The following is a 27993-nucleotide window of genomic DNA, read 5'->3' as shown; positions in this document are numbered from 1 at the left end:
TTTTCCCAATTGAAAAGCAAACAACATATCGTACAAAGAAGATTAGCCATTTAGTTTACTGACTTAAAAACAGAAGGTGAACAGAATCAGGCCATTTTAAACACAACTGATAACCAAAATCCTCTAAGCTACAGTGATTAACACCACTTCTGTATCAAAATATAATACATTTCAGCCTTTAAAACAGCTGGTTATATAACAAAAATGTTTCAACAGGTCTAACAAGAGCACAAATTAACAGCACCAAAGTTTGATCTGCCCCACACTTAAAGTGGCGGGCGTGTCTGGATTTATGTCGATTTCATGCTCTTACAAGGCAGATGCTGCGATTCATGATGCTGCAGTAAAGAAAACCATTTCTCTTGATAGCTCTTGAGGCCCTAAAAAAGTCAGCATAGGCTCTTCATCTCATTCTTTCCCAGCATAGGAGAGCAGAGGTTGGAACAATGATTCATAAAGTTTATGAATATTTACCATACAAGCGTAATCATAAGATATTTGAAAACGATTTTTTTTTCATTATGACATCCAGATGATCAACATCTAGGAAAAGACTAAAGGGAGGAGAAACAAGGATGAATAAATACAAGAGAACAAATAGCATGAAATATATTACAGCAAATGCAATAGGTTCAAACACAGTGCCGTACCTGACATAACACATTTATTAGAATGTTCCTCCGTCAGTTGTGGCCAAAAAAAGCAGAACTTAAAATGAAACAGACCACACATCTTGGCATGTGTGCAAACTAATGAGAGGTGCATGTGCCGGACCTGGTTAAAATGACTAATAAAAAAAAAAAAACCATAGTGGTGGGCATGCGTACCATAAATAAACCACAACATGATACAAAAACAAGAACTAAAACAAAAATGACTATACACAGTACATGTGTGTCATATGTACAAAACCAAGAGGGTTCACAGGTTATCGTTCTTACCAGGATAATATGAAATGTTTGAGGAAATATACGTTTGGGTTTGGCTGATTAGTCAAAGGAGTTGCAAAATGTGAAAATGAATATACTGTAAATGGCTGGTACTAGTAAAAAGTACAAGAAGAAGCACATGTATTGTTTTGCAATATATATAATAAAAGTACAATATAATATATATTTTTCCTCGGTACAGTTGGCTACACCTGCACTAAAGCTTTGTTTCTCATCATTTACTTTCCACTGAGAAGTGAAACATCAATGAACTCCAGCACATCGGCTTTCCTTTGGAAGGTCAAACCAGACGTGTTCACATATGTCCATGGCAGTCGCCCTTCCTGGGTGATTCTGCGAGTGTCTGCTTCAAACGTCTCCCAAGCTCGGATGGTCCGGCTAATTCCAGTGTGGAATGTGTACATGTGCAATCCAAGCATTAAATTAATAAATGCTCTGTGAATGAAGAAAAAATGACCATGTTAAAACATGCTATTAGTTATTAGTGAGAATGTGTGTGTATGTGTGCATGTGTGAGAGAGAGATTACAGCACTTACAAACACATTCCAGAGTTACACTTCAGTTGATTTCCCAGCAACGTTCATGCCCTTAACTTGCTGCAGTAATCAAACACACGTGTGCATGAATTTCCTGTATGTGTTTCATCCACATTAACATATGTTCACATAACTCTTAAATATGAAAAGGATAAAAATTGGATATATTTAAAGTGCATGTGCATTGGTGAATGCAAAAACACCACAGCTGCATTTCACACACTTCTCATATTTCCATCTTTTTCAGTAGGGCAAGACCTGTCAAACGATGTCTTTTTTTTCTTGTGGCTTGGAGGCCCTACCTCCTTAAGTGCTTGATCCCTTGTTTGTGCTAGTGGTTTGGGAGTGTGTGACGACTCATCCTGGGCTTCCTGGAATGCCTTTTTGGAGACACATCCCTTGAGGGATGGTTCACAGCAAGGGTCATCGACCTCGGCCCCGAGCCCGGAGTGACAGCTGCGGCCAGAGCTGCTGAAGCCGCTCACGCTCTCGCCAGATGACTCTGAGCTGTCCACTAAATCACAGCAGAACACACCGTCACCGATGGGCGTAAAAACCTCAAAGGCTTCAAATAATTCCCAGTCTACAGCATCCTCCTTGCTCTATGCCGATGGCAGCAGAACTCACCTAGTATGTTGTGACTTGCATCAAGGTCATCCTCCTCCAGGACTCCAGGAGCAGAGAAGACCCCGTGCCCCATAACCCCTTGCCTGTTTAAGCCACACATGTACTCCACCGGTGACATGGACCCTCGCCCAGAAGAAGAGGATGATGAAGATAACCGACTGGCAGAGGATGACGTACTCCTCATCGAGTCTGGGCGCGGGGCGGCAAGTCCACCCTGAGGCGTCCCAGAGGAAGGCAACGCCTTGTATTCTGGGAGAAATATCCAGCACTCAGGATCTCAGATTGTCATTCGGTAAATCTAAACCAAAGGTGTATTAAAAAAACTTCCACATACTCCCTACCTCGTCCTGTCAGGGCACATTTGATGGCCCTGTCATTTATGGCAGCGTCACTTGGCTGGAGGTCTATGAAGGGCTTGTGTCCAATTCCCATGAACACCCGCTCTTGCATCCGAACCTCTGTTAGAACATCACATCATTTCCTTAGATATTTTCAGATATCAATTTTACCCTCCTCCTATTCCACAGACACAGTACATCGGATGGATGGTCCATGTGTGACATAAAAATGCTTTTTGGTTCAGACACGATAACTTTGTGACTGGAAAAGAAAAGACGACATGAAATGGATTGGCACATGTCCTGTGCGCTCTTCCTGTAGGCAGACTGGATTATAAATGTAGCATTCTAGACGTCTGATCGTAGTTGTCGACAAATTTGTGATCATCATTTGTGATCATTTGTGCAAACATCTTTGACGACATTGGCAAACGGCGCTCAAACAATAATTTGAGCCGAGGATTTTGGTCAGCGACCTCGAAATCACGCTTAAATGCATACTGTCTGAACTAGGCTTGAGTCTATTACTATTATCATCATTAATGTATCAGGTCAGTTAAATTGAACTCCTGACCTCGATTGTGGATGGCCTGTTCCCAGAGGATCTTCTCCAAGTCTCTGGTCCAGCCCTCCTTCACCTCCACACTTCCTGCCTGAAGGACATAAGTGTCCTGGGACTTCCTCCTGCGGAACCAGATCTCAAAGCACAGCCCACTGTCACCACAGTTATGGGTCATGCCTATGTCCGAAGTCTGAGAGAGGAAACCCACAGAGACATAATCACACACATGCACTGTATATAGCAAAGCCAGGTTGTGAGAGCGGGTTGGCTGCGTACCTTGAAGGACTGCTTGTAAATGTAGACATCGTTCCCAACCTCAGTCTTTTTGGTCTTACTGAAGAGGATGAGATCCCGAAAGAGGAAGATGTGGCGGAAGCACTTCTTCTTGCGGAAAGAAACCAGGAACTCGTCCTGACGAATCAGCTGCCCCTGTTCTTTCAGATTTACCTGTGAGGAGCAGCAGTGCTTATGTGAGCCAGTGAAACTTTATACTGTATATCATATGTAACTGGAATCAGCACCTTGTGCAGCCTCGCTTTTATTATCAGTAAATAAATGGAATAAACTGTGGAATGGAAAATTTGAATGATTTTGGACACAATAACATCTGCATACATACTGTCATTCATACACACACTCAAAACTGTAATCAGAACTGTCATGACATACAGAAATTAATGAACTTGTGAATGAACAGTGATTTGCTAATAGCAAAAGTGATTCTAAATATTTAACCGTCCTCCCTTCTCTCCCCTTACATCACACTCCTGGATGTCGTCCATCGCCAAGAGGTTGTTGCCGTGCCGAAGCTGGAACTGAATGACCTCGAGCGCAGCTTGAATCTCTGCGAGCTCGCGGCCTCTGGCCGGCCCTGGACCACACTCCCGGACCATGTCCTGCAGCAGGAGGTTGTATTTACTGATGCGCTGGACTGGCTTCAGCAGGTAGGAGGACAAGTCCATCTTATCATCCAGGGCCAGCTGCTTCTGCTGCACGAAAACATCAACAACACAAATTCTTACAAGATATCGGTATATATATTTTTTAAATATATATTTTATGAACACCCTAAAGGGCCCTGAATTCATTATTTTGGTCTAGTGTCATAATAAAAGATTTGATGTCAATTATTAAAGCAATAAAATACATATACATAGTAATAGTAGTAGTAATAATAACATTCATCATCATCATTCTAACTATTCTCTCAAATAATTCTAGTACTATTCAGATTTCCTGTCTCTGTAGAATTTAAGAAAGAACTCTAGAATATTTAGTGACAGAACATAAAATCCATATCCATATATATACACATAAAAAACAATATTATTCATATAGTCATTGGTGGGCTCACTTTGAAGAAATGGCCATGGTGCTTGAGGAGGTTATCTGAGCGGGGTTTATTCTTGCTGTACAGTGCGTAAAGGCCAAAGCTCTCTTTCTGCAAATGGAATACAAAATAGAAAACAGATTATAATGTTAAAGGTACCAGCTACAACTGACTGAGAACAGCATGGTAATCATAACAAACTATCCTTCCATAAAGTATTTAAATAAAATGTTTACATTTATTATCAGTAAAATACCGATAATAAAAACAGTGCTGTGTGATAAGTATTCAGAGCTTCATTCAATCTATTGTCCTAATATTCACACAATTGAATTGATAAGTGACAAATGGCTTTATTTTGCAGTCAGAACATAGTGCTATAGAGACGGAACCTAGTGCTGAGATCAACCTGTGGACTGGAAAAAGTGGCCTGCACCCACATGTTTGAGGAAGCAGTGGCCCACGCGAAAAGGCTCTCTGAGACACAGCTCCAGCTCCTGCAAGAAGTGATGCGTATGGAAGTCACAGAGCTTCTCCAGGTTGCCGAAGATGCTGCCCCGCTGGCCCCGGAGGTCCTGTGGGACGTCTGGCCTCTCCAGCTGGGGAAAGTAGTGCTCCATCACATAAGCCAGGGCCCGCACGTACTCTCTCTCCGTCTGGAGCAACTCCTCCATGATCCGCTGGAGCTTTCTATGACACCAAAGCGATTATAAAAGGGGAAAGGGCATCTTGGAAATACTGATTGATGAACATTTCTGTGTAAAATTTCTTAACAGCTATCAGGTAAGTTATAATCACAGTTTATGTCTCTAGAGGAGGTCTTGCAACATCACACACACTGCAATTTTTTAAGCTCAATTTCCTTCACTCTGCACTATGATTATGAAATAATCAAAAATAACACACTGTGTATGATAACAATGATCCGTGTGCCAGATCATACAAAATATGAACAAAATATGTTTTAAAATGTTAATTAACTTTATAAATTAAGCTATGTGTGATGGTATGATAACGGTGACAAAATCACGTTTTCTATTTCTGATTTTATTCAGACAAGCATGGATAAATGGAGAGAACAAAATAAAAAATGAAGAATATTCTGTATTCTGTCATAAAACCTGAGTGGTGCTGGACTCGTCCTCATCATCATCATTTGTAAAATGATTTGTTTCTCAATGCTGTTCACTGAATGCTGTTCATGCATAACACTGACGATGAATTCACACTTGTGTTTCATTTGCTTACTCACAGGTCATACAGGCTGCTCTCGGAGTCAGTGGGAGTCAGGGGCGTCACCTTTACTGGAGAGGCCGGGTTGCTAGGCTGAGCAGTGGATGCCTGGATCTCCAGATCCTCACTTCCTCCATTCTTCTTCCCTGCCCCTGATTGTCCATAATGGGACTGATTGGAGCAGACGCTGATGTGCCAGGTATTTTGGGAGACAGGGCTGCCCAGCATGCCTCTGGGAGGGGTCCTATCAACGTTGGAGTGGGAGGGCTCTACACATGAGCCTTCACTGTGCGATCTCTCCAAAGCATGCTTGTCTGACCTTCTGGCACCAGTGAGGTCCATTTTTTGGAGGTCAGAGTCACTATGGTGCTCACGCGGACCTCTACGCCGATTTGGAAGAGGAGTGTCTGAGGATTTGATATGTGGTGTCTGGACCACAGGATGTATTTTGGTTTCTGAAAGTTCTTCACTTAGTGATTGGATGTTGCTGAGATCATTCAACTCGTTTGCAAACATGGTGTTGTGACACGATGTTGTGTTGTTTTTTGCATTTTTTGGTGAAAACAGGATTTTTGGGTCTTTTTCATTTATTGTTTGGACCACAGAATGCATGACTCTCCCTCTTTTCCCCTTCTCCTCCGGTTTTAAATGGATGGTGAAACAGGCGATAGTGGCCTCCTCGCTCTCCCTGGCACGCCTGTCTCTGCTCTCAACCTGGGGAGCCGGGCCTCCTCCCGGGTCTTGCCCTTCAGTTCCAGGGGAGGGTGAAGCTCCGTCGGGGGAGTGCTGCCGTATTGGAGAGTCCTCTGCTGCCTTGAGTTCTCCCGCACACATCTGGCGAGGACATGCAGAGCCCTGGGCCTGCAGTCTCTCCTCAAGCCTCCTCCTGACATCCTGGCACTGGGCCCAGGCCGTACCCCACACCCGCATCCATTCCAGGCCCTTCATGGCCAGGGCATCATTCTTCACCTCCTGGAAGCGAGCACCAGAAAACTCCTGAAATCTCTCTGCGTAGACTTCCAGTTTGCTTTCGTTGGCCTTGAGGGGATTGCAATCCATCTCTGCATGCTCCAGATGCTGTCTGCATTCCATCACCAGAGACATGGCCTGCAACCAACACAAAAGCGTTTCAATTAACAAGTGATTGATCATTCAGATAGAACATCTGCAAGTAAAATAAAACATGTTTCAGTTTGGCACGGGAGAGAATAAAATTACGTTAATTAAAGGAGTTGCAAAATGTTTTTGGAGGGTCACAAACCTGCTCACAGAAACGGTACAGATGGAGAGTCATTTCCAGCTCATGCCGCTGCTGGTCAGCCCGTACCAACAACTCAGTCATGCTGGTTTGGAAAGTATTGACCACAGTTTGAAATTCATCAGCCGCCACGTCAAAAGCCTTGAGGATCTTGTCGGCTTCCTGAATCAGTCTTTCTCCTTCCTCCTGTTTTTCCTGTTATAATGAGACCATCAGTTTTATGATGACAGCCAACTACACTCCCATCCAGTCATCGTTACACAACCCCGCTGAAAGTTTAATCTTTGGTGAGTGGTGTGTTTCAAATAAAATTATGTTCTCTCTCGATTTCCTGCTTGGTGTGCCTTATGCTTTTCTCTGCTCTTTTTCTAAGAACTGAAATAAAAGACGACAAAAGAGTGTCTAATGTACCTGCCAACCTGCAAGCTGTGAAGTAATATAACCCACACACTGCCTATAGTAGAAAGCCCCCATGCTGCACAGCCTCAGTGCCTCCACTACTTTACATCATCTGAAGCCATGAAAGAGGGGGGGTTGTACCGCATTAAAACAAGATGCAGACTTTTCACTTTAATAGGGAAAATACCTGATATGTTTAATTGGAATGTTAAAGTCTTGGTATCAGTACCTTGGCCAGAGTGAGGTAAGAATCGAGGTTTTTCAACTTGCTCTCCACAGTCTCCAGGGTGTCCTTTACTGAGGTTGAATGTTCCATCCAGGAATGGGTTCCTGAAGAACACCACTGCAGGATCTGTGTGGAGCAGGACACGAGCACATCTATCTTTTACATGTACCTTTCACAGTCGAAGCATGAGGAAACAGGCCAAACATAGAAGTAAATTCATGCTTGACAAACACATAATTAAATAAGTTTTGTGAACTGTGTAGTGCCGGCAACAAAGGCAATGTCTGGAGTGTGGGACAACTTTGACCGTGATGTCAATAAATGGATAAACGACATATTCTTGACAAAGTAAAGGAGCTGTGTGCAAGCGCACACTCACCACTCATTCTGGCTGGAATAAGACCTTTTTATTTGTACAAACTGGTAGCCGAAGTCAGCAGTACAACACGCCCATTTTTTTGACTTACTCACTAGCAAGAACGCGTCTGCTCTCTGGCACCACGCAATGGAGACGGTGCACAAGCACCCACCTGCACTAAACTGCGTTTAACCCCCATGTAACACACATCTCAACATGCAACTCGCTCATTTCCTTTTCTTTCTTATTTTCGCAAGCCTTTCTCCAAATTGAGGGTTGATAAGCAACGCACTTCCCAATAAAAGTGAAGGTGGCTAAAAGTTTGCCCACCCCTGGTAGAGAGTTTAGGTTTGTGAAACAGATGAGGTCACACAAAGAAAGAAAATACTAAAAATCTACACAGAGTTCCCTTAATTCATAAATTTAACACATAAAACTGTGCTAAGGTTGTGACCCCCTCATGCCTTATTACATAATCTGACTGTAATTTCAGAACATTTCACAAAACTGATAAAGGGCGCCAAAGTGAGACTTTCACTGGACGTCATTGGTGGAACAACTTCAAAGAGGTTCCTCACAGGCTATGTTGCTCAACCAAAAACCTTCATGAGTTCTTATTTTTTGTAGTGGACTGTTGTAGATTTGTCCACTGTGGACAATGGATATGTAAACCACGACGTAAATTATAAACCATAAACCATATTTCCTGCCTGGTTACCGTGGTGAGCTTCTCCTCCATGGTCTTCAGCTGGAGGAGATGGTCCAGGTGCTGAAGGGACTGGTTGGATTTCATCACCAGAGCGTGAACCCTCTCCTCCACCTGATTATACAGGCAGCTCACTGTGTCCATAGCATCTCTAAAACAAAGCAGAAGTGAGGCCTGCTGTGACCCTTCAGTTTATGAAAAATAAATTACGTTACATTTATTACTTAATAAATGAAGTGAGGAAAAGTATAATGGGTAGTTACACAATATAAAAAGTATAAACACAAATCCATTATTTTCGCTGCCAAATAATCTTTCAGAATTTCTTTAGTTTTTTTTCTCTGTAAGTTTATGTGTTCATTCTTTCTCTACAGGGAGTAAAATGAGTATTCTGAAGATGAGTAGCCACAAAGCTACATCATTCATTTCAAACCATGCGTAAAAAAGGATTCTAAGGAAGTCTGAGTTGACTACCAGAATAAGCAAGCACAATACGCAAGAGCTACGTCCGTACCTGTAATCCTCTGAGTAAGAAAATCGAAATTCCTCTTTCCTCATTCTGGCCAGCATGGCCCCGCCCTCTCTTTGCAAAGTCACCAGGCATGCGTCCTGCAGCACCTCTTTCATCGAACTCTTCTGCTCTTCAATACATGCCTTCACATCCTGATGGAAAGGGGGTAATGTGGATTGGGAAATACGTTCTTTGCTCAGTTACAATGAATTATGAAGAGAGTCCATGATGAAGTGTTGCTTGGCGGTGCCTTACCTGCACTGTGTCAGTTTTGCCCGTGCTCTCTAACCTCTTGATAGCCCTCTGTAGTAAAGAGGAGGCTCCTTGTAGGTTAGACAGAAACACTGTGAGTTTCTAAGATGAAAAAAAAAACAGCTGGAGTTACAAATCTAAACAAATATTTCAAATATTTGCATAACTCGTAAGAGATCATGTTTAATATTGAAATTCAATGGATTAGAACTGACGAAATACTTGTTTTCATCACCTGATGAAACTGCACCCAGTCATTGTGGCTGTACTGCAAACTCCCTCCCAGGTCAGGGGTTAGCTGCTGGCCATCAACAATCTTATGCAAAGCCTTAAGGGAGGTGATGACCTCCATCTGAATGCAACACACAAGCACACACACACACAACATTTTTATACTAACCTACAATGAATAAAGCACCTTTTAGACCCAGCAGAAATAAATACAGTCTTATCTTGTAAGCCCACTGAACATACGTTTGTACAAAATTGAATGTTGCCGTTATGCAGCTACTGAATGGAGTAGTGTTATCTGGCCTGTGTGTGTGTTGGCTTGTTGCGTGTCTGACCTGCAGGCCTGGGTGTCTCTCTGGGCGTGGACTCAGGTCTTTATCCAATAGCATCACAATACTATGCAGCATGTTTGGAACCCGCTCCTGCACACACACAAAACACAACATTGGGCTCACATTGTGGTATGTGTGTGTGTGTGTGTGTGTGTGTGTGTGTGAGACGGGGAAATAGAGAGGGGGGAGATAAAGAGTGAGGTATAATACCATAAAAGGCCAAAGCTGAGGGAGAAAACATACAACAGTGAAGAAAAAGTAAACAGGCTCCCCAGTGACTGCAGTGCATGGAGAACGAAGAGGACAGAAAGATAGATGGACTCATAAGCATCTGAGTCTAAGGCACATAAATGGCCACTTTCAAACTTCTGCATTCTGACAGGCCAGGCCCAGCATATCCTGAAACATCACTGCACCACAATTAGATACTGAAAATGAACGTTTAAAAGGGGCTCGGGTTCACCTGGGTCATGAGCAGGGCTCTGTAGAGAACAAGAGAGGGAGGAGCCTTTCGGCTGTCAATCACCAGAGTCAGCCCCAAATCACGTACTTCTTTTCTGAAACACAAACACAAAACATATAAAGCCCACTTGAACCTCATCCCTCATCATTATTTCAATACACGGTATACTGTGTATACTGTTGTACTGACAATAAATAATGTTGGAGCTGCCAAACTGGTGTTATATTGCACAAATAAAACATGTAAAATGAACTAAACAGTAAATAAATGTAAATGAAATTATGTAAACTGTTGGTAAGGTATGTGAACAAACGGTGTTTTACCTCGGTATGTACAACCCTATGAGGAACCCTAAAATGAAAAACTCTGCATGGGCTCCTCCTTCTTAACATGCTTGGTATGTTCTGTTCGCCTCTAAATTCACTCTGTTGTCATGTCTAATCTGATCTTGCAGTTGAAATGGGGCAGTGATGCTATGGGAGCTTTAATAAACAAATACAAATAACTTTTGAGCATCAATTACAGACCCAGTTAATTTACTAAATGATTTTAATCTATGATCACCACAAAAACGAAATATAAGAAAAAATTTTTAGAAAATTTGGAAAACACATGTAAGCTTTTACACACATGAAAAAATGCATGCTAATATACACATATAATTGGTTACTAATTCTTGACAAAAGCTGGTTAAAATGCAGATACATTACATAAGTGAATGCACGTATGAATGCAAAACATCTGTACATTAAAAAAAATAGTTATTTCCAGAACTAACCTAAACTGAACGTAAAAACCAACCAAATAAAGAGATTGATTCGGATGAGGTATCAGTTGTCCAGCACTGATGCAGATCTAGATGAGATGTTTGGGTTTGGAAAACCTTTATACAACCATGGTTTCTGTTGCACTAAAACATGGAGCAGGCGGGACTGGCTGATGTCTTACGCCTCTTGGAGGAATAAGTGTGATAATTTGGAAAGTCAGGTGTTTGGAACAAAGCAGACGGGGAGGAGGTAGATGGGGGCATGGTGTGGGGGCTTTTGCTTTCTGAAATTGTACATTCCACCTCGGGTTAAAATGTAGCGTTAATTGCAAAACGCTTGCAGGTTTTTACATTTTTTTTATCCATTTGTTTGTTGCTCGCTGCTAATTAGTCAAGTCAGTTGGGAAAGCGTTTGGAATGAAGACTTGCATGATCTTGATGCATACTGGTGAGCTTTTCACATGAGAACGATGTGACACTTGCACCATCTAGTGGCCAGACCTTGTATTACCTTAGTTACCTTAGCATGGAACAGCCAATCACAAGCATTTCAACATTGATAACAAGTCTAGCTTCAGGATGTTTCAATTTTTACTAAGGCCTGTTATTTTTTCTGGGTGTGCATACAGTAATGATATCAGTTTAGTATTAGAAAAAAATATATTTTCATTCAAACTGAAATTACAAAAAACATACAAAATGTTATAAAATGTTATATATTATATAAAAAGCATATATGGTTTCATCAGCACATTACCTGGGGACAGAGTGAAAGTAGAGTAGCATCCTGTGGAGTTGCAGGGGGTTGACTGCTGGGGAGGCCCAGCCTTTCCTGTCCCCATATATCTCCACGACTGCCCGGCCGGCCCGGTCCCTGCTCCCTGTGTGTAAAAAGGGAGCGATAATCATGATTTGGGACATTTGTTTCTGCAGGCATTGCAACTGATTATGCAGAAGACTTTCACATATAGCTTTTCAACCGACCTGACTTGAACAGAGGCTATAAATCTAAAATACTTCAGTGGTTGCTGTGATTGTGACATCAAGATGTTTAACTAGGGGTACCTCAGCCCCTCAACCATACACATTTAGCAAATCCGAACAAAAAAACGGCAATTACTCTAAACCCTGATACATCCATTAATTTATACAAATGACTGGAGGTGTGGAAGCATGCCATTTGGCACAGTGCTTGTTTGCTTTTCACACAGGATCAAAAGAAAGGGAGACAGAACAAGAAAAGCTTGTCTGTGTATGTCCCCCTGATGCTTAAAGCACCTGCACTTACTGAATATGACATAATGCCCCCCCAAAACACACATGAATACATAGGAGGAAAGGATGGACATATTTCACCTTGTGTAAGAATGACACTGAGAGGTGGAGCACAGTGTTAAAGGTTTAGAGGCAGAATGGGGCGATGCGATGAGATAAAGAGGATGTGCAAATTAATCAAAGGGCATTACAGGAGTCCAGCTTTTCAAATCTAAGCTCTTATACCTGGCAGACAGGCAATGCCCAGCGGCAGCAGACTGGTGATGGACTCCAACGTGAGAAGGCAGCCTGGAGCCCTGTGTCCCAGAACAAGCTGCTTTCTCTGGGCTGCACAGAGCTTGTCAGCAGGGGGCATCTGGGGCTTTCTGGCTGATGCACTGACTGGGTTGTGAAGAATGTCTGAAAATTGAATACAATAACTTTTTGAAATATTAAAAAAAACAGTTTTTGAATTTGAAAAAAAAATAGGAAAAGTAGATAGTTAACAACACCTTCATTTCACAATTTGTTTTCCTGATGTCATTATTGGTTATTATATTCTTTAAAAAAAATCTTGTGTCATTGGCAGATGTACACTATATTCATAATATTTATTAATTAATCATTGCTAGTCATTTGCAAAGATGTTGACCAAGCATCCCCCCTGTCCTTTTGAAATGTGCACCATATTTAATGAGGTGTGTCTTGGACAGGGATGAAACGCTCAGGCCACAAATAATCTCAGAAACATTTAAAACATACATCGATTTTTTTCCTTTTTTGGTGCATTTTCTTTTAACCAAATGCATAACTTGGTGAATGAGGATCTGTAAATGGTGGCTGAACCACTTTTAAATAATACACAGAGGGTTACTTTCTGCTTGGTAGTGGTGGGCGTAGCTGTTTGCACACAGCTTCTGTGAAAAGATGCTCCATAAGATAAAAGCTGCTGTCTTGAATCCCTCACTTTGATCACTAACTGTTCAATTAACCCGACAAAGGGACCCTCTGTCTATGTCTGCTTGTCACACAAGGCCGAGACACTGTGACACTATCTCTCTCTGTCTCATTTTTTTCCCTTTATGACCCATCTATTCAACACACTGCCGTGCAGAGTTACATAACAAGATGTACTACTTGTTTTTCATGAAGGTGTTGTGCAAAATTATGTAAATTAATTTCAGACACGCTAAACACACGAAAAACTATCCAGTCAGCGAATAACATCTTTGCAAAGTCTCATCATTTCAGCACATGCTCAAAGACTTTAAATCCAGTTCACATATTCCTTTCATCTCTCTGTCTCCTTCCTTTGAGTACTTCATCCTGCCCTTTCCCTCTTGCTTCCACTCCCTCAGATGCTTGTAACCTTTAAAGGAATGCCATACTCACTCCGGTCCCACACAGATCACAGACTGCCCGTCCTGAGCTCAGAGATCCCAGAAAGGCCGAGTTATTTCCGTTCAGCCATGAATACCGCCATTCTGCCTGCATTGGCTCAGGAATTCCCCACTGGAATGCCGAACCTGACCTTTGACATTCGACCTCTATGTGCACTCTTTTTTTCGACCTTTGTCCTGATGTATATAGGTGCACATAGGCAACTGAAGGTCTACATTTATTCAGAGTGGTTCAGCGTGGAGATGTGACTTTCGTCTTGTTTTTCATGTTCAACTAACAGAGGTTTATATGTATGCACATCATTATGGTCTAAAGGTGCAATATACATTATAGAATAGGAATAAGTTTAAAAAGAAGTAACAATTAACAATTAGAAGTAACCAAAGGAACAAGAACATGAGAATTATTCTATTTTTCTGTGATACTGTTCATACTGTCTAATGTCTCCTCAAAATACATATTGCACCTTTAAATTCAAAGGAAGTGTGTCTGTTATAAAATACAATTATAGAAGTAGGACAGTGAAATGCAAATCACCCTTTATAGAGGACTGCTTCCTGGCCACTTTAGGAGACACCAGTCCGAATGCGGTGACTTTCCGGCACTGCAGAGCCTGTGCTATGGGAATGGCCTCTGGGCAGATGTCACTGCAGCTCCTGCCAGGCGGCCTGTGTGCCTGGAGGTATTCTCGAGCCGTCTCCGACACCGAGAACTGCGAGCGGGGCTTGGCACGACTTTTGCCCCAGGCTTTTTGGGCCTCTATGGTGGAGCCACAAGGTTCAGGGAGGTCCTGTGGATCATCGCTGAGATCGTTTGGATGGAGCCGCTTGGTTTGTGAAGGGTTTTTGCATTCCACTTGGTGTGGGTTTGGACTTTGAAGTGGTGTTTTATGGTGTTTTGTTTGACGTTGGTTCTGAATAGTAGGTGGAGGCAGATGGGATTTCCCTGCCTGCTGCTGTCTCTCACTTTCAGGAAATTCCTGACATACAAGGCCCGTTTCAGGAACTTGGGATTTGGAAAGCTGTCCATTTGTTTGTTGGTTTGTATTTATAGGAGATTTTGCCCCTTTTTGACAGTCATCCTGCCCTAAAGTCAATCCTAGAGATGCCTGAGGTCTACAACCAGCTTCTGTGTGGTTGCCTCTTTGAGACTTTAACCATGGCTGCCCAGCAAGATGACTGGACTGAGGGGCAAATATTCCTCCAGAGGAGGGGTCCAGGGCAGTTCTAGGACCTTCCAAGCTAGGTTCTGAGTCTTCTGAACCCAACTCAGCCTCTTGCAATGGAGCGAGTGCACTTCCTCTCTCAAAATTCACTGGATTCTTTATGGCAGCCATGTAAGAGTCTCGGTGCCTTCCTTTGGACTCAGGGTCCTTGGGCGCAGTGACTTTGTAGTAAGGGGAGCCAGACTCCCCCGAGAGCTGTGGGCCATGTCCATGGTGGCCATTATCTCGTTTTGGAGCAGGAGGAGCCGGTCTGACAGGTCGAAGGTTCTGCAGACGGACTGGGGGTGCCGCAGATTTATTGAGGGCCAGAGATTCTTTCTCTTTGGCAAACTCCACCAGGTCCACATACTCTCCCTCCAGCTCACGGTTGAATTTGCTGTCCCAGGTGTTAGGTGACACCCAGCCCACTGGCTTCCCAGGTGGATTGCTGGCTGGTGCTCCTTGATCCACTTTGACAAGTCTGGAGCTACTATCTACAAGGAGCAAGGATACAGAGATCCCATCTTTGGCTGGAAGAATCCTTGTTTCCATGGCAAGGGAAGAAGGGTCAGCAGGTAGCTGTGACTCCATAAGATGGGGGTCACGCATAGTGGTGAATGGTGATGAAGAGGAGATATTATTGAGTTTGTTCTTTGGGGAGTCCAGGAACTCAGGTTTGGCAATCTGTACCCACGGCACTTTGACCACCCCTTGGTCTGAAGAGAGCACACACTGGCGAAGTGGTGGACCATGCCTTCCCTCATTAATCCCCTGAAGCCAGGTTTCAGTAAAGATGCAAGGGTAGGACATTTCCGGGACAGGTGTCTCCTCCACTTCCACACTATCCAGGCCCTCCTGCGGCACCAGGAGGCTCTTCAGGACGATGCGGGCTGCCTGGTCTCCGAAGGCCTCCACCTGGAGGTAAAAGTCTCCTGGACGGAGTAGCAGGGGGTTAATCGGGGCAAGTTGGATCACGACCCGATCGTGGAGGCACAGAGGCCAGCCCTCGCACCGGAACAGGACATCGGAGTATCCAGCCTGCAGGACAGAGAGAAAATCATTGTACATCTAAACGTAGCTCCTTCTCTGCACACCATTCCAGCCTTGGTTATGCAACAGAACAGATATAAGAGAATCGTTGTTTTAATTTAATTTCGATTAAGGTGGACAGATGGTTGTCCGCATTGATTGTCTGGCTCACTAGTTTGAGTGTGCGTCCAATGGCTGAATTAGGATGGACTGACTCACAGTGGCATGAAGAATGACGTGGATGAAACACAGAACTGACGATGACTAACAATCAGCCCTGAAGCTTTCCCTAATGAATGCATGGTGCTGGATTGTAATGCCGCGTGTTGCGTTTTCTCCCGTATTGTGCACTTTTTGTTTTGTCGCTCAGAGCGATGCAACACTCACGCAGGCGGCCTGCTGTACGCTCTCGAGGATGTGCTTGGCAGGGATGAGGAAGTCCAGCAGGCACTGGAGAGCGTCGCCGTGGAAACGCTCCTCGATGGTGCGGAAGAGCTGGCTTAGCACGGTGGGAGCGGTCGCCTCAAAGGGAGGGAAGAGAGATGACAGGGTGTTCTGAATGGACCAGTCCAGAGAGGAGGGGTTCTGAGAAAGTGACAGAGAGAAGAGGCATTGTGTTATTCTGGATGAAGGCCAGCACTGCACTCTAAATAAAACCCAATAATGGGGCAGAAAAGAGAACTATGAGAACTGGGTAAAGGGATAAGTATAGTGAGAACTATACTTGAGTGTGTGTTTTTGGCTCTCACATGGTAGATGAAGGGTTGAAGTGAGGAGTGGAAGAATTTGAGCAGCAATGCACGGAAGATGAACAATCTAATCTTTCAGGGACTTGAGGCATATGGTTAACATTTTCCCCACATATGTGTATCGATACATACATCAAGATGATAAGAGCATGAGACGCCTCAGGACCACAGGTTTTTTACTTAAAAACAGCTTCCTCAGCATAAAACGTTATGCGCCGCTTATTGAAACATTGCACAAGCTCCGTCAGGAAGACCCCTCATCCCAAACGCGGTCCAGGTGCTTTCACTTTAAACCCCCCGAACGTCAGGCGCGTCTTTTTTTTTCTATTTCAAGTGTTTGAAGATTTCAATACAACAAAGCCACGGTAAGCTTGGGAGATCAAAGCTGAGATTGTGTTGCGCTAATCAAATCAGACATGATGCGATCTGGTTGCGATTTCTTGTGGCCTGAGCGTTTCATCCCTGTCCAAGACACACCTCATTAAATATGGTGCACATTTCAAAAGGACAGGGGGATGCTTGGTCAACATTTTTCAAAAGTTAGAAAACAATGCAAAGTATAGATGTCAAACCATTTTCTTTGCGTGTCGGTGTGTCTCCTGGCCTGCTATGCCGATGGGAAAAATGGGTCCGATTTCACTACTCAGGTCCAGCACACCCCTCAGACTTCAGCCAAAAGGCTGACCTCTCTTATGCAAGCGTCTGGCTGGCTACCAACAAATAGCTTCATAATGTTTCATTAGCATTGCTGAGCAGTTATGGAGAGGTGCTTACTGGGTGTGAAATGTGTGTAATATAATAAACCACGTTTTATTTAGGATTTAAACGCTGCCGGTTATGGCCCGCTATCTGAACTAGTGGCATACCCGTTATTTAATATCACACAGGGTGAACAAATTAAAGGGTCTCTTTTTTCGGTTAACAAGACATTATGGTCTGCTGTTTAAAAATATAAAAATCTGTATAACTTGCTCTCAGAAGGACATAGGCCTGTGCCAGATTATCTGCTACTAATGTCCAGGCAGATCTTAACTGTGTATTGTGACAATTCATCAGGTCAAAACATGGATCAGGTCAGCATGCCCAGAATATAAACAGGACACAGCCAACAATTCCTGAAAGTTACCCATATTTCTAGGATTACGATATAACTTGAGGGGCAGTGGTGGCCTAGCGGATAAGGAAGCGGCCCTGTAATCAGAAGGTTTCCGGTATGAATCCCGAACTACCAAACTGCCAAGGTGCCACTGAGCAAAGCACCGTCCCCACACACTGCTGCCCGGACGCCTGTCATGGCTGCCCACTGCTCACTAAAGGTGATGGTTTAAAGCAGAGAAAACATTTTGTTCTGTCACTGTGTGCTGTGCCACAGTGTATCACAATGACAATCACTTCACTTTCACTTTCACTTCACTTTCATAACTTGAAAAGATCATGCCACTGCAGTCAGCTTCTATGCACTATGCATTATACGCACATTATATGCACAGTTTACAACAGGCTTGTATTGAAATCTTCAAACACTTGAAATAAAAAAAAGACGCGCCTGACGTTCGGGGGTATAAAATGAAAGCACCTGGACCGCGTTTGGGATGAGGGGTCTTCCTGACGAAGCTTGTGCAATGTTTCAATAAACGGCGCATAATGTTTTATGCTGACGAAGCTGTTTTTAAGTAAAAAACCTTTGGGCCTGAGGCGTCTCATCCTCTTATCTTCTTGATGTATGTATCGATACACATATGTGGGGAAAATGTTAACCATATGGGGCAGTGGTGGCCTAGTGGTTAAGGAAATGGCCCTGTAATCAGAAGGTTGCCGGTTCGAATCCTGATCTGCCAAGGTGCCACTGGGGTGCCACTGAGCAAAAGCACCGTCCCCCCACACTGCTCCCTGGGTGCCTTTCATGGCTGCCCACTGCTCACTAAGGGTGATGGGTAAAATCAGAGGACACATTTCACTATGTGCACAGTGTGCTGTGCTGCAGTATATCACAATGACATTAACTTCACTTTGAATTACACCCTGTTTCCTGAAAGTCATATGCGTGTGCATTCATTTACGTGTAGGCAGTAAAAGGGTTAAGACAGTTCATACAGCCAGTGGCATTTCATGCAGACAACATAGGAATCAGGTGAGACATAATGTTTGGAAAAATGAATGCAACACGCAAATAAATACACTACAAGGAGATATTAAACCTTGAACTATAATGGTAGGGTATATAAGGTCAGTCTCACATTCATGGATTAAGCCTAGTTTGAGACTAAAAGAGTTTCTGAATGAAGAACTTTGAAGTTCTCTTTTAGTCTAGGACGTCTCAATCCATGGACTGTAAACTGTCCCATAGTGTTTTAGCCCCAGAATCTGGAACTCACTCCCACAAAGGCTCATCAGATTTATCCTCTGTGTTATAGTTCTAGGACTCCTTTGTCACTTAGTCTACACACACATTTGTCCACATATAGATGAGTTTGCAGCCAAATACTGACACAAATGTATACGGCCATATGTTAAAGCTTCTCCCAGGGCCTGCTAGTGACCAAGTGACATGACGTGAGCTGCTGACACATTTCAAAGCTTGCCAGAGTGACGATTCCTCAAACGTCTGAAGGGCTTCTGCTTTTAGCCTGGACTCAGTTTAGCTCCTTCTTCTGAATTGAGGCCACAGAGCAAGCCATCATTCAAACACACACACACACACACACAGTAAATACATGAGCTATTGCTACTGGACACCATGTCTGTGTTTTTTATTACCTATCCATCAACTATTGGCATTGAAATAATGATGTCACAAGCAGAGATTTGCAGTGTCAAATCTTCAGCCAGGTTTGTATAGCCTGGTAGGCAAACAAGAGCCTCAGCAGAAAGAAAAGCAGACAGCTCATTCATCGGCCAGGAATGCCCTGTCATAAGTACTGCTAACGTCTGCTGACCTCAGAATTCAGTTAATTTGGGTCACACACACACACACACACACACACACACACACACACACACACACACACACACACAGTTTCATGCTGCAGTGTGTAATGCATCACAGCTGGGTCCAGAAGGCAGGGATGTGATCTACTGTTTGGCCTGCAGTTGTCTCTCCCCCATTTCTGACTCCCCAAACTTTTTGATGCTGAACAGGCCGATTAGAACAACTTGTGTTCTGTAAAACCATTATAAACAGATTAAACTCTCAAAACAAGGATACATGTAACACAAAAGATCTTTCAGATGCTAAAGTAGCTCAAGTAATCATATTACAGGAAAGCAGCGTGAAGAAAGTCTATAGTTTTATATGCATGCAAAAGCCAATTACAAGCTGTCTAAAACATAGGGCATAATGTAAGGTGAGCCCCACCATCATCCTCAGACTTGGAAAAACATGTTACAAAGGAGTACATAATTTAAAATCTCATAAAAGTGTTTTAGATGGTTAAATATCATCTTTGCCTCTTGACTATATGGCTAGGTTTTGATTAGAGGCAGAAGCTCACTCCTATCGTGCCACCAGGTCTCATCCTCAGAACTCTCTCTGGACATGGCACACTGCTTACAGCTCTGCTTTATTGCAATCTTCATGCATACAGGTGGGCCATAATTTAAATAAATGCTACGCTTACTGTGTGAAGATGTCAAAGGCCGATGTTCTGGAGCACTGTCATTTTTCTCCGCGCCCTTTCAGCGTGCCAGCTTCTGGGTGGTCCCTTCAAAAGCACAGGGTAACCTCAGCCTCATCTCTGACCAGGTCTTCTGCTGTGCACAGCCAGAGGCTGGAAGGGAGGTTATTGCCTTTCTCCCTTGTTCTTTTACTTATTTCCCCCCTCTCTCTCCCCTACAGCCAGTAAACAGCACTCTATTTCTGGACGGGTTGCAGGTCGGCTCTTCAGCTGAGTGGAGTCGTGTTGGGGGGGCCCGGCGCTTGTTCGTTTGTATCCCATTACACCCCAAAGCCCAGTCCTAAACTGAGCATTCCAAACACGACCAGGGGAAAGTCCAGTTCAGTGTACACATGTACACAAGCCAGTAAAAATAAAGACAGCAGTGATTTTTCATCCTAGAAACCATGACTACAGAGTCATTTAAAACGTGTTTAATGTACTGAAGAAAACCGAGTGATGAAGTGTTTCAGGTCTAAACTGCCATTTGTAGGTGTAAAAATGTACGGTGGTAAAGGATTCCCAAAGCAGTCCTGAACTGTGTGTGACGATATCACTTACAGATGAATGACACACTGTGGCCAACCTATTCAGCGCCGCACTTATTTATGGATCACTTCAATTATTTTGTTCACAGATTCTAAATGTTTCCCCTGACTTTTTTCTGGATGCTGCTTTTGAACAATCAACTGTTGAAACATGTTTCAAATAACATTTTATTAAATTATTTGAACTCCTTAACCTTCCCGACCTTCTCTGAATTGTGCATAGCAGGAATGGGCATGAGTTTAAAATGAACTGAAGCTGAAAGAAAAGTAAAACTTATTCTGATTTTAGCTTTAAATTTACACCCAGCCAGCTTTGCATGTAGAGGCTTGGCAGATTTTTACAACACCTGAATGTCTCACAAGAGCTTTAATTTGGATCCCAACTGCGCAGATCTTGCTTGTCTTTGCAGACAACTGCATCCTGGGCTCTTGGATTAATGCCTTAAGAGATCTGGAATGTCAGTGCGTGCATAAGTTTTATGTGTCGACAGTACAGTGCACAATATCGCTGGCCACATCTGCTGGCCTGCAGATTTTTACTTCCTACCCTGCAGGAGCGCAGAATCAGAATGTGCTTATGCTCTGGAAACAAAAGAGACAAATCTAATTGTGTGTTGTGGAGCAGGATAGACTCAAATCAGGAGAACTGTTAAATTATGGCAGGGGTATAAGTGTTATTTAGTGTTAGGATAAACCTCAGCAGCCCATTGGCTCAGGATAACCTCCGGCCAACCGTTACTGATTAAACCTGAATAGACCTCAAATGTTGCCACGTTTTACGTGTCACTCACAAATCATTAAAGGTCATTTGTAGTACAACATTGCTGATGCACACAGTATCAAGAAATTTTTATTTTCATTGTCGCAGTTGAAATAAATGGAGGTCAAAGCCCATCGAATTGTATTTACAGAATTAATCAGCCATTTTCATTCACAGCATTTATCAGACACCCTTATCCGGCGCAATTTACAACCAGTAGTAACAGGGACAGTCCCCCTGGAGACACTCAGGGTTAAGTGTCTTGCTCAGGGACACATTGTTAGTAAGTGGTGTTTGAAACTGGGTCTTCTGCTACTACGCTACCACCCCAATTACGTTTTTTCCTAAGCAGAAATGCAATGAGAAGAATGGAGCACACACCACCAGCAGCTTTGTAGATGGCTGTCTGTACAAATGTAAATTAAACGCTAACATGGAAAATATTACAATCCAGCCAATGACTTAAAGCCTCTCTGAATCCATAATCCGTTGCGTGCAGCCACCTCACGAGGTGCCAGCTCATCCTGCAGCTTGGTCTCCACTGCAGAGACTTCTTTAAAATAAAAAAAATAAAACATTCTGGATGAACTGTTCACTTCATTCTGACACCACTGGCTGGTGTCTCATATTAGCCTAAGCCCATTAGACACACCCCATTTTCTTCAGCTGGCAGCTTCTAGTTTGAACATGTCATGGCTGGACAAAAGTCATTGTTCATCTCGGATGAGGTCCAAAACAATAACAGCATTAGCCCGGGGAGGTTATAACCCCTGCGCCTCCAAAGAATTGAGCGTGTTTGTGTGCGTTTTTTGCTTAGGTGAGCAGCAGGGTGCTCAGTGAACGGCCTAGGGCCCAACAGCAGACAGATTTAAATTGACAACTTCTAAGCATGTTAAATATCACGCTGAAAATGGTTTAGGGCATGTCCCATCACTAAAAGGTTCTCGGGCCCCGCTGAAGAACCAAAGCTGTTGCGATAAAGCACAGAGCTGTTTGACATGGGTCAAAAGGCCAACTGGTGAAAAAACTCATAACAGAGGCTGCAATGCTGCCTTGGAGGCATGTTGTTCACTTCTTCTGGACTCAATAACCCTGATTACTCTCAGACTCACATTTTGGCAGACAGAAAAGGGACACAACCAAATGTCCTTGAGCGTGAACTTTTCAAACAGCTTTGATGTTACAGGAACAGAGCAAAGTCTGGGGAAAAAACTAAGAAGTTCCTTTAAAAAAAAAAAGAAGCTGTTATGATTTATCTAAATAACAGGACCCAAAATAATCTTAAAGATCTTCCAACAGTGAAATTACAAGTGTCCTCTTTCTTTTCTCTCTTCTTCTTTTTTTTCATGGGGACACAATAGTCTTGTTTTGATGCATTCAATATATATATATTTTTGGAGTCCATCATTGAAGATGGACAGATTTTCACCAAAACTGCAAGTACTAGAGCCAGTTACACACTCACTTACAGTGACCCCTCATCATTACTTATTGTGTTGTCTATCGAACGTATATGTTTGCATGTATTTATTATACATATCTGTGTGATACATCTGTATGTATGCTTCCATAGTTGAATTATAATTATTTATTGTCGCACTGGTAGCATCATTTTATTGATCACATTAACTGTTTATTATTCTCCTTCAAAATTGATCTAGAACCTAAATATGGACCCAGTTTAACATTTCACATAATTCTGCATAGATCGTATTTACAGCTCATCCTCATGACCCAAATATTGTATAATGTCTTTGGTATTTAGGGTGCCTGAAAGTGTTCTACTAATGTGCAAGACATTCAAACAACGTTCTTTTTTTGTTATTCCTGTTCAGTGTACTAAATGTCTAAAAATCAGTTTATTTTCATGAAACGTTATCAATGTCTGGACACAGGGCTTACAAGCACAGGATCTTGTCCCACTGGAACCTCTGGGGGAATTGACCAGTTAAATTTATGTGTTGGGTGTAGGAAGACACCATAGCAAAAGAAGGATTTGCAAAATGCTCAAAACAGTTTTGGCTTCTAAACCAGATATTGTGTCTTGTGGGAGCTCTTATATGTGCTTTGTCAGTCATAATTTGTGAGTGAAAACACCTCCAGGACCCTTTTAGCATATCTGTTCCTTGCACGTATTGTTTCAATAAAATATTGTTACTGAATCATAAAGAGGATCTGCCTATGGTCATGATTCTTGAGGTTGTTTATGTCTCAAAAGCGCAAAAACAGTGACACAAAATCTTCACAAAACTGTGTGGAATACCTGCCAGGGAGTAAATCACAAGCAACCAAAGCCAGTCATCACATCCTGATGAATTGGATGGAGCAGAAAAAAAAAAATAAAAATAAAAAAAAACATATTAAATGCGATGTTGATGGATGTTGGTTGTGTTTAAGATCCTGTTTAGTCCAACCTCAGCTTTCCTGCCTGTCTTGTGGGGGGTGTTAATGCATGTCGGCTGGCACTCTCCCAGCAACTGTGCTCAGTCGACTCCATTAGCATTACAAAACACTCCATTTGCTCTCCGAGCACTTTAATCACGTGAATTTGTTCCATAGCTCTCGAAAAAGGTGGAAAATTCTGGATTTTTGTGTTGTTGTGTTTGTTTGTTTTTGGGGCGTTCAAAGCCCAAACCGGCAAGTTAAATAGCCTGGAAAGCTGGAAGCCGCGAGGCCTGATTTCTCGGTCTGTAAATATGAGCAGGAGTGCTGGTCTACAGTCTGTGTTTATACTACAGCACGGTGTGTTTGTATTGTGCATACAGTAGATTGACTCACATTTTTAAGCATTTGTTTGCTTGACACTCCAGGTCATTAACTGACATACAAGTCAAGAGGTGCTAGTCCTCAAAAAACATCACAAAAGACCCTTGACACCAGGATTACTGACAAAACACAATTATTGCCACCAGAATTGACATTGGCGTAATGGCTGGCATCCTATCATTAACTGCGTGAACACACACACACACACACACACACACACACACACTCCAGGGACAAACGTGTCTTCATTTTAGTCCACATATAATCTTTTCCACTCTGTGTCCCATATCAACATTGTTAATTAATCTGCGGTTTTATTGTGTATGGTGCCATTTCTGTTGGTTGCCATGACTAGGTTTAACAATACAAATAAGCTAGCGTTATCACATATTTATGATCTGTATGGGACATTTTTATGCCATTGTTATGAACAACATCTGGCACCTGGAGTGTTTGTGTGGCCGTTGTGTGGCTGCCCTTGTGATTGGCAGACGAGCATCTCGTTGGAACTGCTGTCGGTGGCCAGATGCTGATTTTTCCACTCTTCCGCAAGCCAGACCCTTCCCTCCACTTGCACTGTGGAGGAAAAACAAGCGTGTTGTGTCCATTAGCTGGGCAGCTGCAGCGTTCAAATATGCGCCAGCGTCCCACAAATCACAATGCTAGGAGCACATGACTGTTTCGCAAAATGTTTTCTGAAGACTCCCCTTCGATTGTCACAACCGTAAATTTGTCAGGTTTCTTCATCAGATGACACAAGTATTCAGAGTGAGTTCAGCGTATGGTGTTTATTGTTATAGGGATAGTTAAAAGTTTCATTAGCATTACAGTTTTGTTTTAGGGTTACACTGTTACCGCAGTGCCAACAGGCAATACATTCAATTACTCGGGAATGCTAAACTCTATTGCTATTAAAACCTGATTTATTGCTCCATGGCTACATTAGAACATTAGCTAACAGCTTTGAGCAGGTCAGCCCAGCTTGACGGACTAGTACCGCCGCACCACCGCTCAGACGGACGGCAGCAGTCGGAGGACATCTGTGCCTCAGCCCGGCCGCTGCCAACCCCACGCTCCGTAATCACATTAGCTCTGTATGTTTGTCTGGAAGCGGTTGCTGGCTACACAGTCGTGAGACCTGCGTCAAGGACTGTTTGGTACATTCCTGGCCATAGGATGTTGGGATAGTGCGGAATGTAATCATCAGCTTGGTACCAGCCATGTTTAATGTCTTTCCCCCCTACTGAAGGTTTGGATAGGATCCTATGACGAGAGAGCACTGAGCTGGAATGTCTATTTCTGATTCTAAGGAATGTCAGAAAAGATGCGGGATCAGCTATTATGGTGACACAGGCCAGAGGTTGTGTCACGGCCACCAGTGACACACTCCACCAAGCCTCCAGGGCGCGCACGTCCACTAGAGGCTCCGTCGACCCGGAGGAGGAAGAAAGAGAGGAAGGGGCAAAGGTCAGCGTGGTGATCTGACCTCACACTGTCTGATTTGACAACACTTGTGGATTATCCTGTTATCCTGTCTGTTTCGGTTTGCGCCTCATGGCCCATCGCTCCGTCCCCCGATACTACTCTATTCCACGGCAGAGCCCAGCGTCTCCTCATCTGCTGCACAGCAGGCCCTGGCCCCAGCTCATCTCCACCAGCCTCCCGCACACACTTGCATTCTGACAAGTCGTATTATTATGAATATTGACAATGCTTTTTATGTTTCATGTATCAAATCCCAAAACCGTTTAGGTTCCACTGAGGCTTTCATGACTGCTCACTGCTCACCAAGGGTGATGGTTAAATGCAGAGGACACATTTTGTTGTGCCACTGTGTGCTGTGCTGCAGTGTTTCACAATGTCAATCACCCCACTCTCTCCACGAGTAATTTTCCAAAAAATATCTTTTTTAAAACATCCCAATATGAGAACTCTTCTGTTTACCTCCAGTTCTTTGCTCATAATACACCATATTCACGGCCTCTACCAAACCAAACATATAGATATGATTATTAGCACTTTTATTCGAGAAAGCTGATTGTTAAACTAGTGAACGTGACATTCATACGTCTTCTATTGCACATAAGGTCTTCTAAGAGTCATAAGGTCTTCACACGAGACCTTTCGGGGAATTTTCAGTGACATTTCACAGGTGCTGAGAAATAAAGCTTACATACAAACCCACAAACTTTTGACCATAAGTTACTTTCCTTTTAATAGCGTTAAAATGTGGTTAAAATATATTTGTAAAATATTTATTACTCTGGTTCTCACACAAGCACGTAAACTTGAGTAGCATAAATGTTGACGAGAGTTGTCCACCTCACTCTTTATTTACACCATCGCTGCTCTCTCACACTCGTCATCGTGGTCGCACATCGGCATCCGCCTGTCCCAGAGGCATACAGCCCTTACCGGCTTAAACTCAACATTCATTTCGTCTTCGCTTCATCATGTTCTCATGTCTACAGATTCCGATGCCTTCGCTTCAGAAAGGTTCATCACAAACATCCGATGGATCGTTGCTGCTGTTAATTGCAATAAACATGTCTGCAATAAATCTGCTCCATCTCTTTACTATCACCAGAAATGTCTAACTACTTAGTTGTCGATTTACTTTGTAAAAAAAAAAAAAAAAAAAAAGAACTGCTCCAGACACCAACACATACGCAGCCTGCAGCGTTTAGCTGGTTAATACATAACAGACCCGCACATACATGGCATATTTAGAACGCAAGCAAAGTCTGAAACTGCGGTCCCCTTTTTGTTAAAAAAATAATAATAATGTACCGAGCGAGTAGTGGAGACGGGACAGGATCTGAGCTCCTGCTGCTCCACGCTCGTGTGCACCGAACGCTACCGGCGACCCGGTCAGGTGGGTTCGGTGTAAAATTAGCAGCAGGGTGCTGGATATTGAACCTGCCCGAAGAGGTCTAGGCAGATATGAATGTCAGCGCGGACCAGCGGGCTAGAATTTCATTCAGATTATCGCGGCAGTCAGTAGGTCAGTGGACCAGCCCAGTGGCACAAACCTGCAACCATGCAGAAAAGTCATAAAACAAGGCGAGTTACCATCTTTGCGGTGGTGGCCAGTTATCCAGCTGTCATCTTTAATAAAAAAAAAATTAAAAAAAAACTTCTAATCATTCCCCTTCCGAGACGCGTTCATTCTACTGACATGGTTTTATAATCCGAGCTGCCGCTGGCGTAGAGGTATCCGGGACGTCCGGGGAAGCGGGGCTTCCCATCCTCGCCAGAGTTTTTCACCAGTCCGCAAAAAAAAAGGAGCCCAGAGTCTGGCTGAGGCTCAACGTCACGCTGCCTGTTGCTATAGTTGGCTGCCCTGTTCGAGTTCAGTCTGTAGAGTCCCTTTTTTTTTTTTTTTTGAGTGTGTGTGTGTGTGTTCTGTGTGTGTGTGTGTGTGTGTGTGTGTGTGAGAGAGAAAGAGAGAGGGAGCTTGAAAAGGGGAGGAGAAAAGCTCTTTCTCTTTCAGAGGAAATCCCCCTCCCGGCTTTTCATACTTCTTCTCAGCAGCAGCTCTGGAGCTCTC

The 27993-nt window shown here is 43.3% G+C and overlaps 1 protein-coding gene and 1 long non-coding RNA gene across 3 annotated transcripts; one reads left to right on the top strand and one right to left on the bottom strand.

The window, feature by feature from the left end:
* Positions 1–31: 31 nt before the first annotated feature.
* Positions 32–27887, bottom strand: quob (quattro b). Of its 2 annotated transcripts, XM_028999094.1 has the most exons (25): positions 27516–27887; positions 24888–25019; positions 16355–16552; positions 14272–15976; positions 12580–12753; positions 11837–11960; positions 10314–10407; positions 9854–9940; positions 9523–9639; positions 9291–9389; positions 9039–9187; positions 8537–8675; positions 7464–7586; positions 6839–7030; positions 5597–6684; positions 4785–5034; positions 4369–4455; positions 3773–4003; positions 3291–3461; positions 3027–3204; positions 2456–2572; positions 2115–2363; positions 1790–2001; positions 1488–1547; positions 32–1385 (listed from the first exon to the last, which is right to left on the bottom strand). In XM_028999094.1, exons 1-24 carry the CDS (start codon positions 27516–27518, stop codon positions 1503–1505), a joined length of 5964 nt encoding a protein of 1987 aa, XP_028854927.1. In that variant the 5' UTR covers positions 27519–27887; the 3' UTR covers positions 32–1385; positions 1488–1502. The 2 variants fall into 2 exon arrangements, with proteins under 2 accessions (XP_028854927.1, XP_028854928.1); XM_028999095.1 differs by lacking the exon at positions 24888–25019.
* LOC114801116 (uncharacterized) lies at positions 4896–5934 on the top strand. The gene is made up of 3 exons (XR_003751460.1): positions 4896–5127; positions 5400–5502; positions 5599–5934. It is a non-coding gene; the product is annotated as an uncharacterized LOC114801116 (long non-coding RNA).
* Positions 27888–27993: the final 106 nt, after the last annotated feature.

This window comes from Denticeps clupeoides, chromosome 12 (assembly GCF_900700375.1).
Source record: "Denticeps clupeoides chromosome 12, fDenClu1.1, whole genome shotgun sequence".
Lineage (NCBI taxonomy): Eukaryota > Metazoa > Chordata > Actinopteri > Clupeiformes > Denticipitidae > Denticeps > Denticeps clupeoides.
This window is presented reverse-complemented; position numbering and strand designations above follow the sequence as displayed.

Coding starts and splice junctions, on each gene's coding strand:
- quob (XM_028999094.1), bottom strand. Junction 6,685..6,838: donor TGTACCGTTTCTGTGAGCAG/GTTTGTGACCCT, acceptor TGTTGGTTGCAG/GCCATGTCTCTGGTGATGGA. Junction 1,548..1,789: donor GGGATCAAGCACTTAAGGAG/GTAGGGCCTCCA, acceptor TGATTACTGCAG/CAAGTTAAGGGCATGAACGT.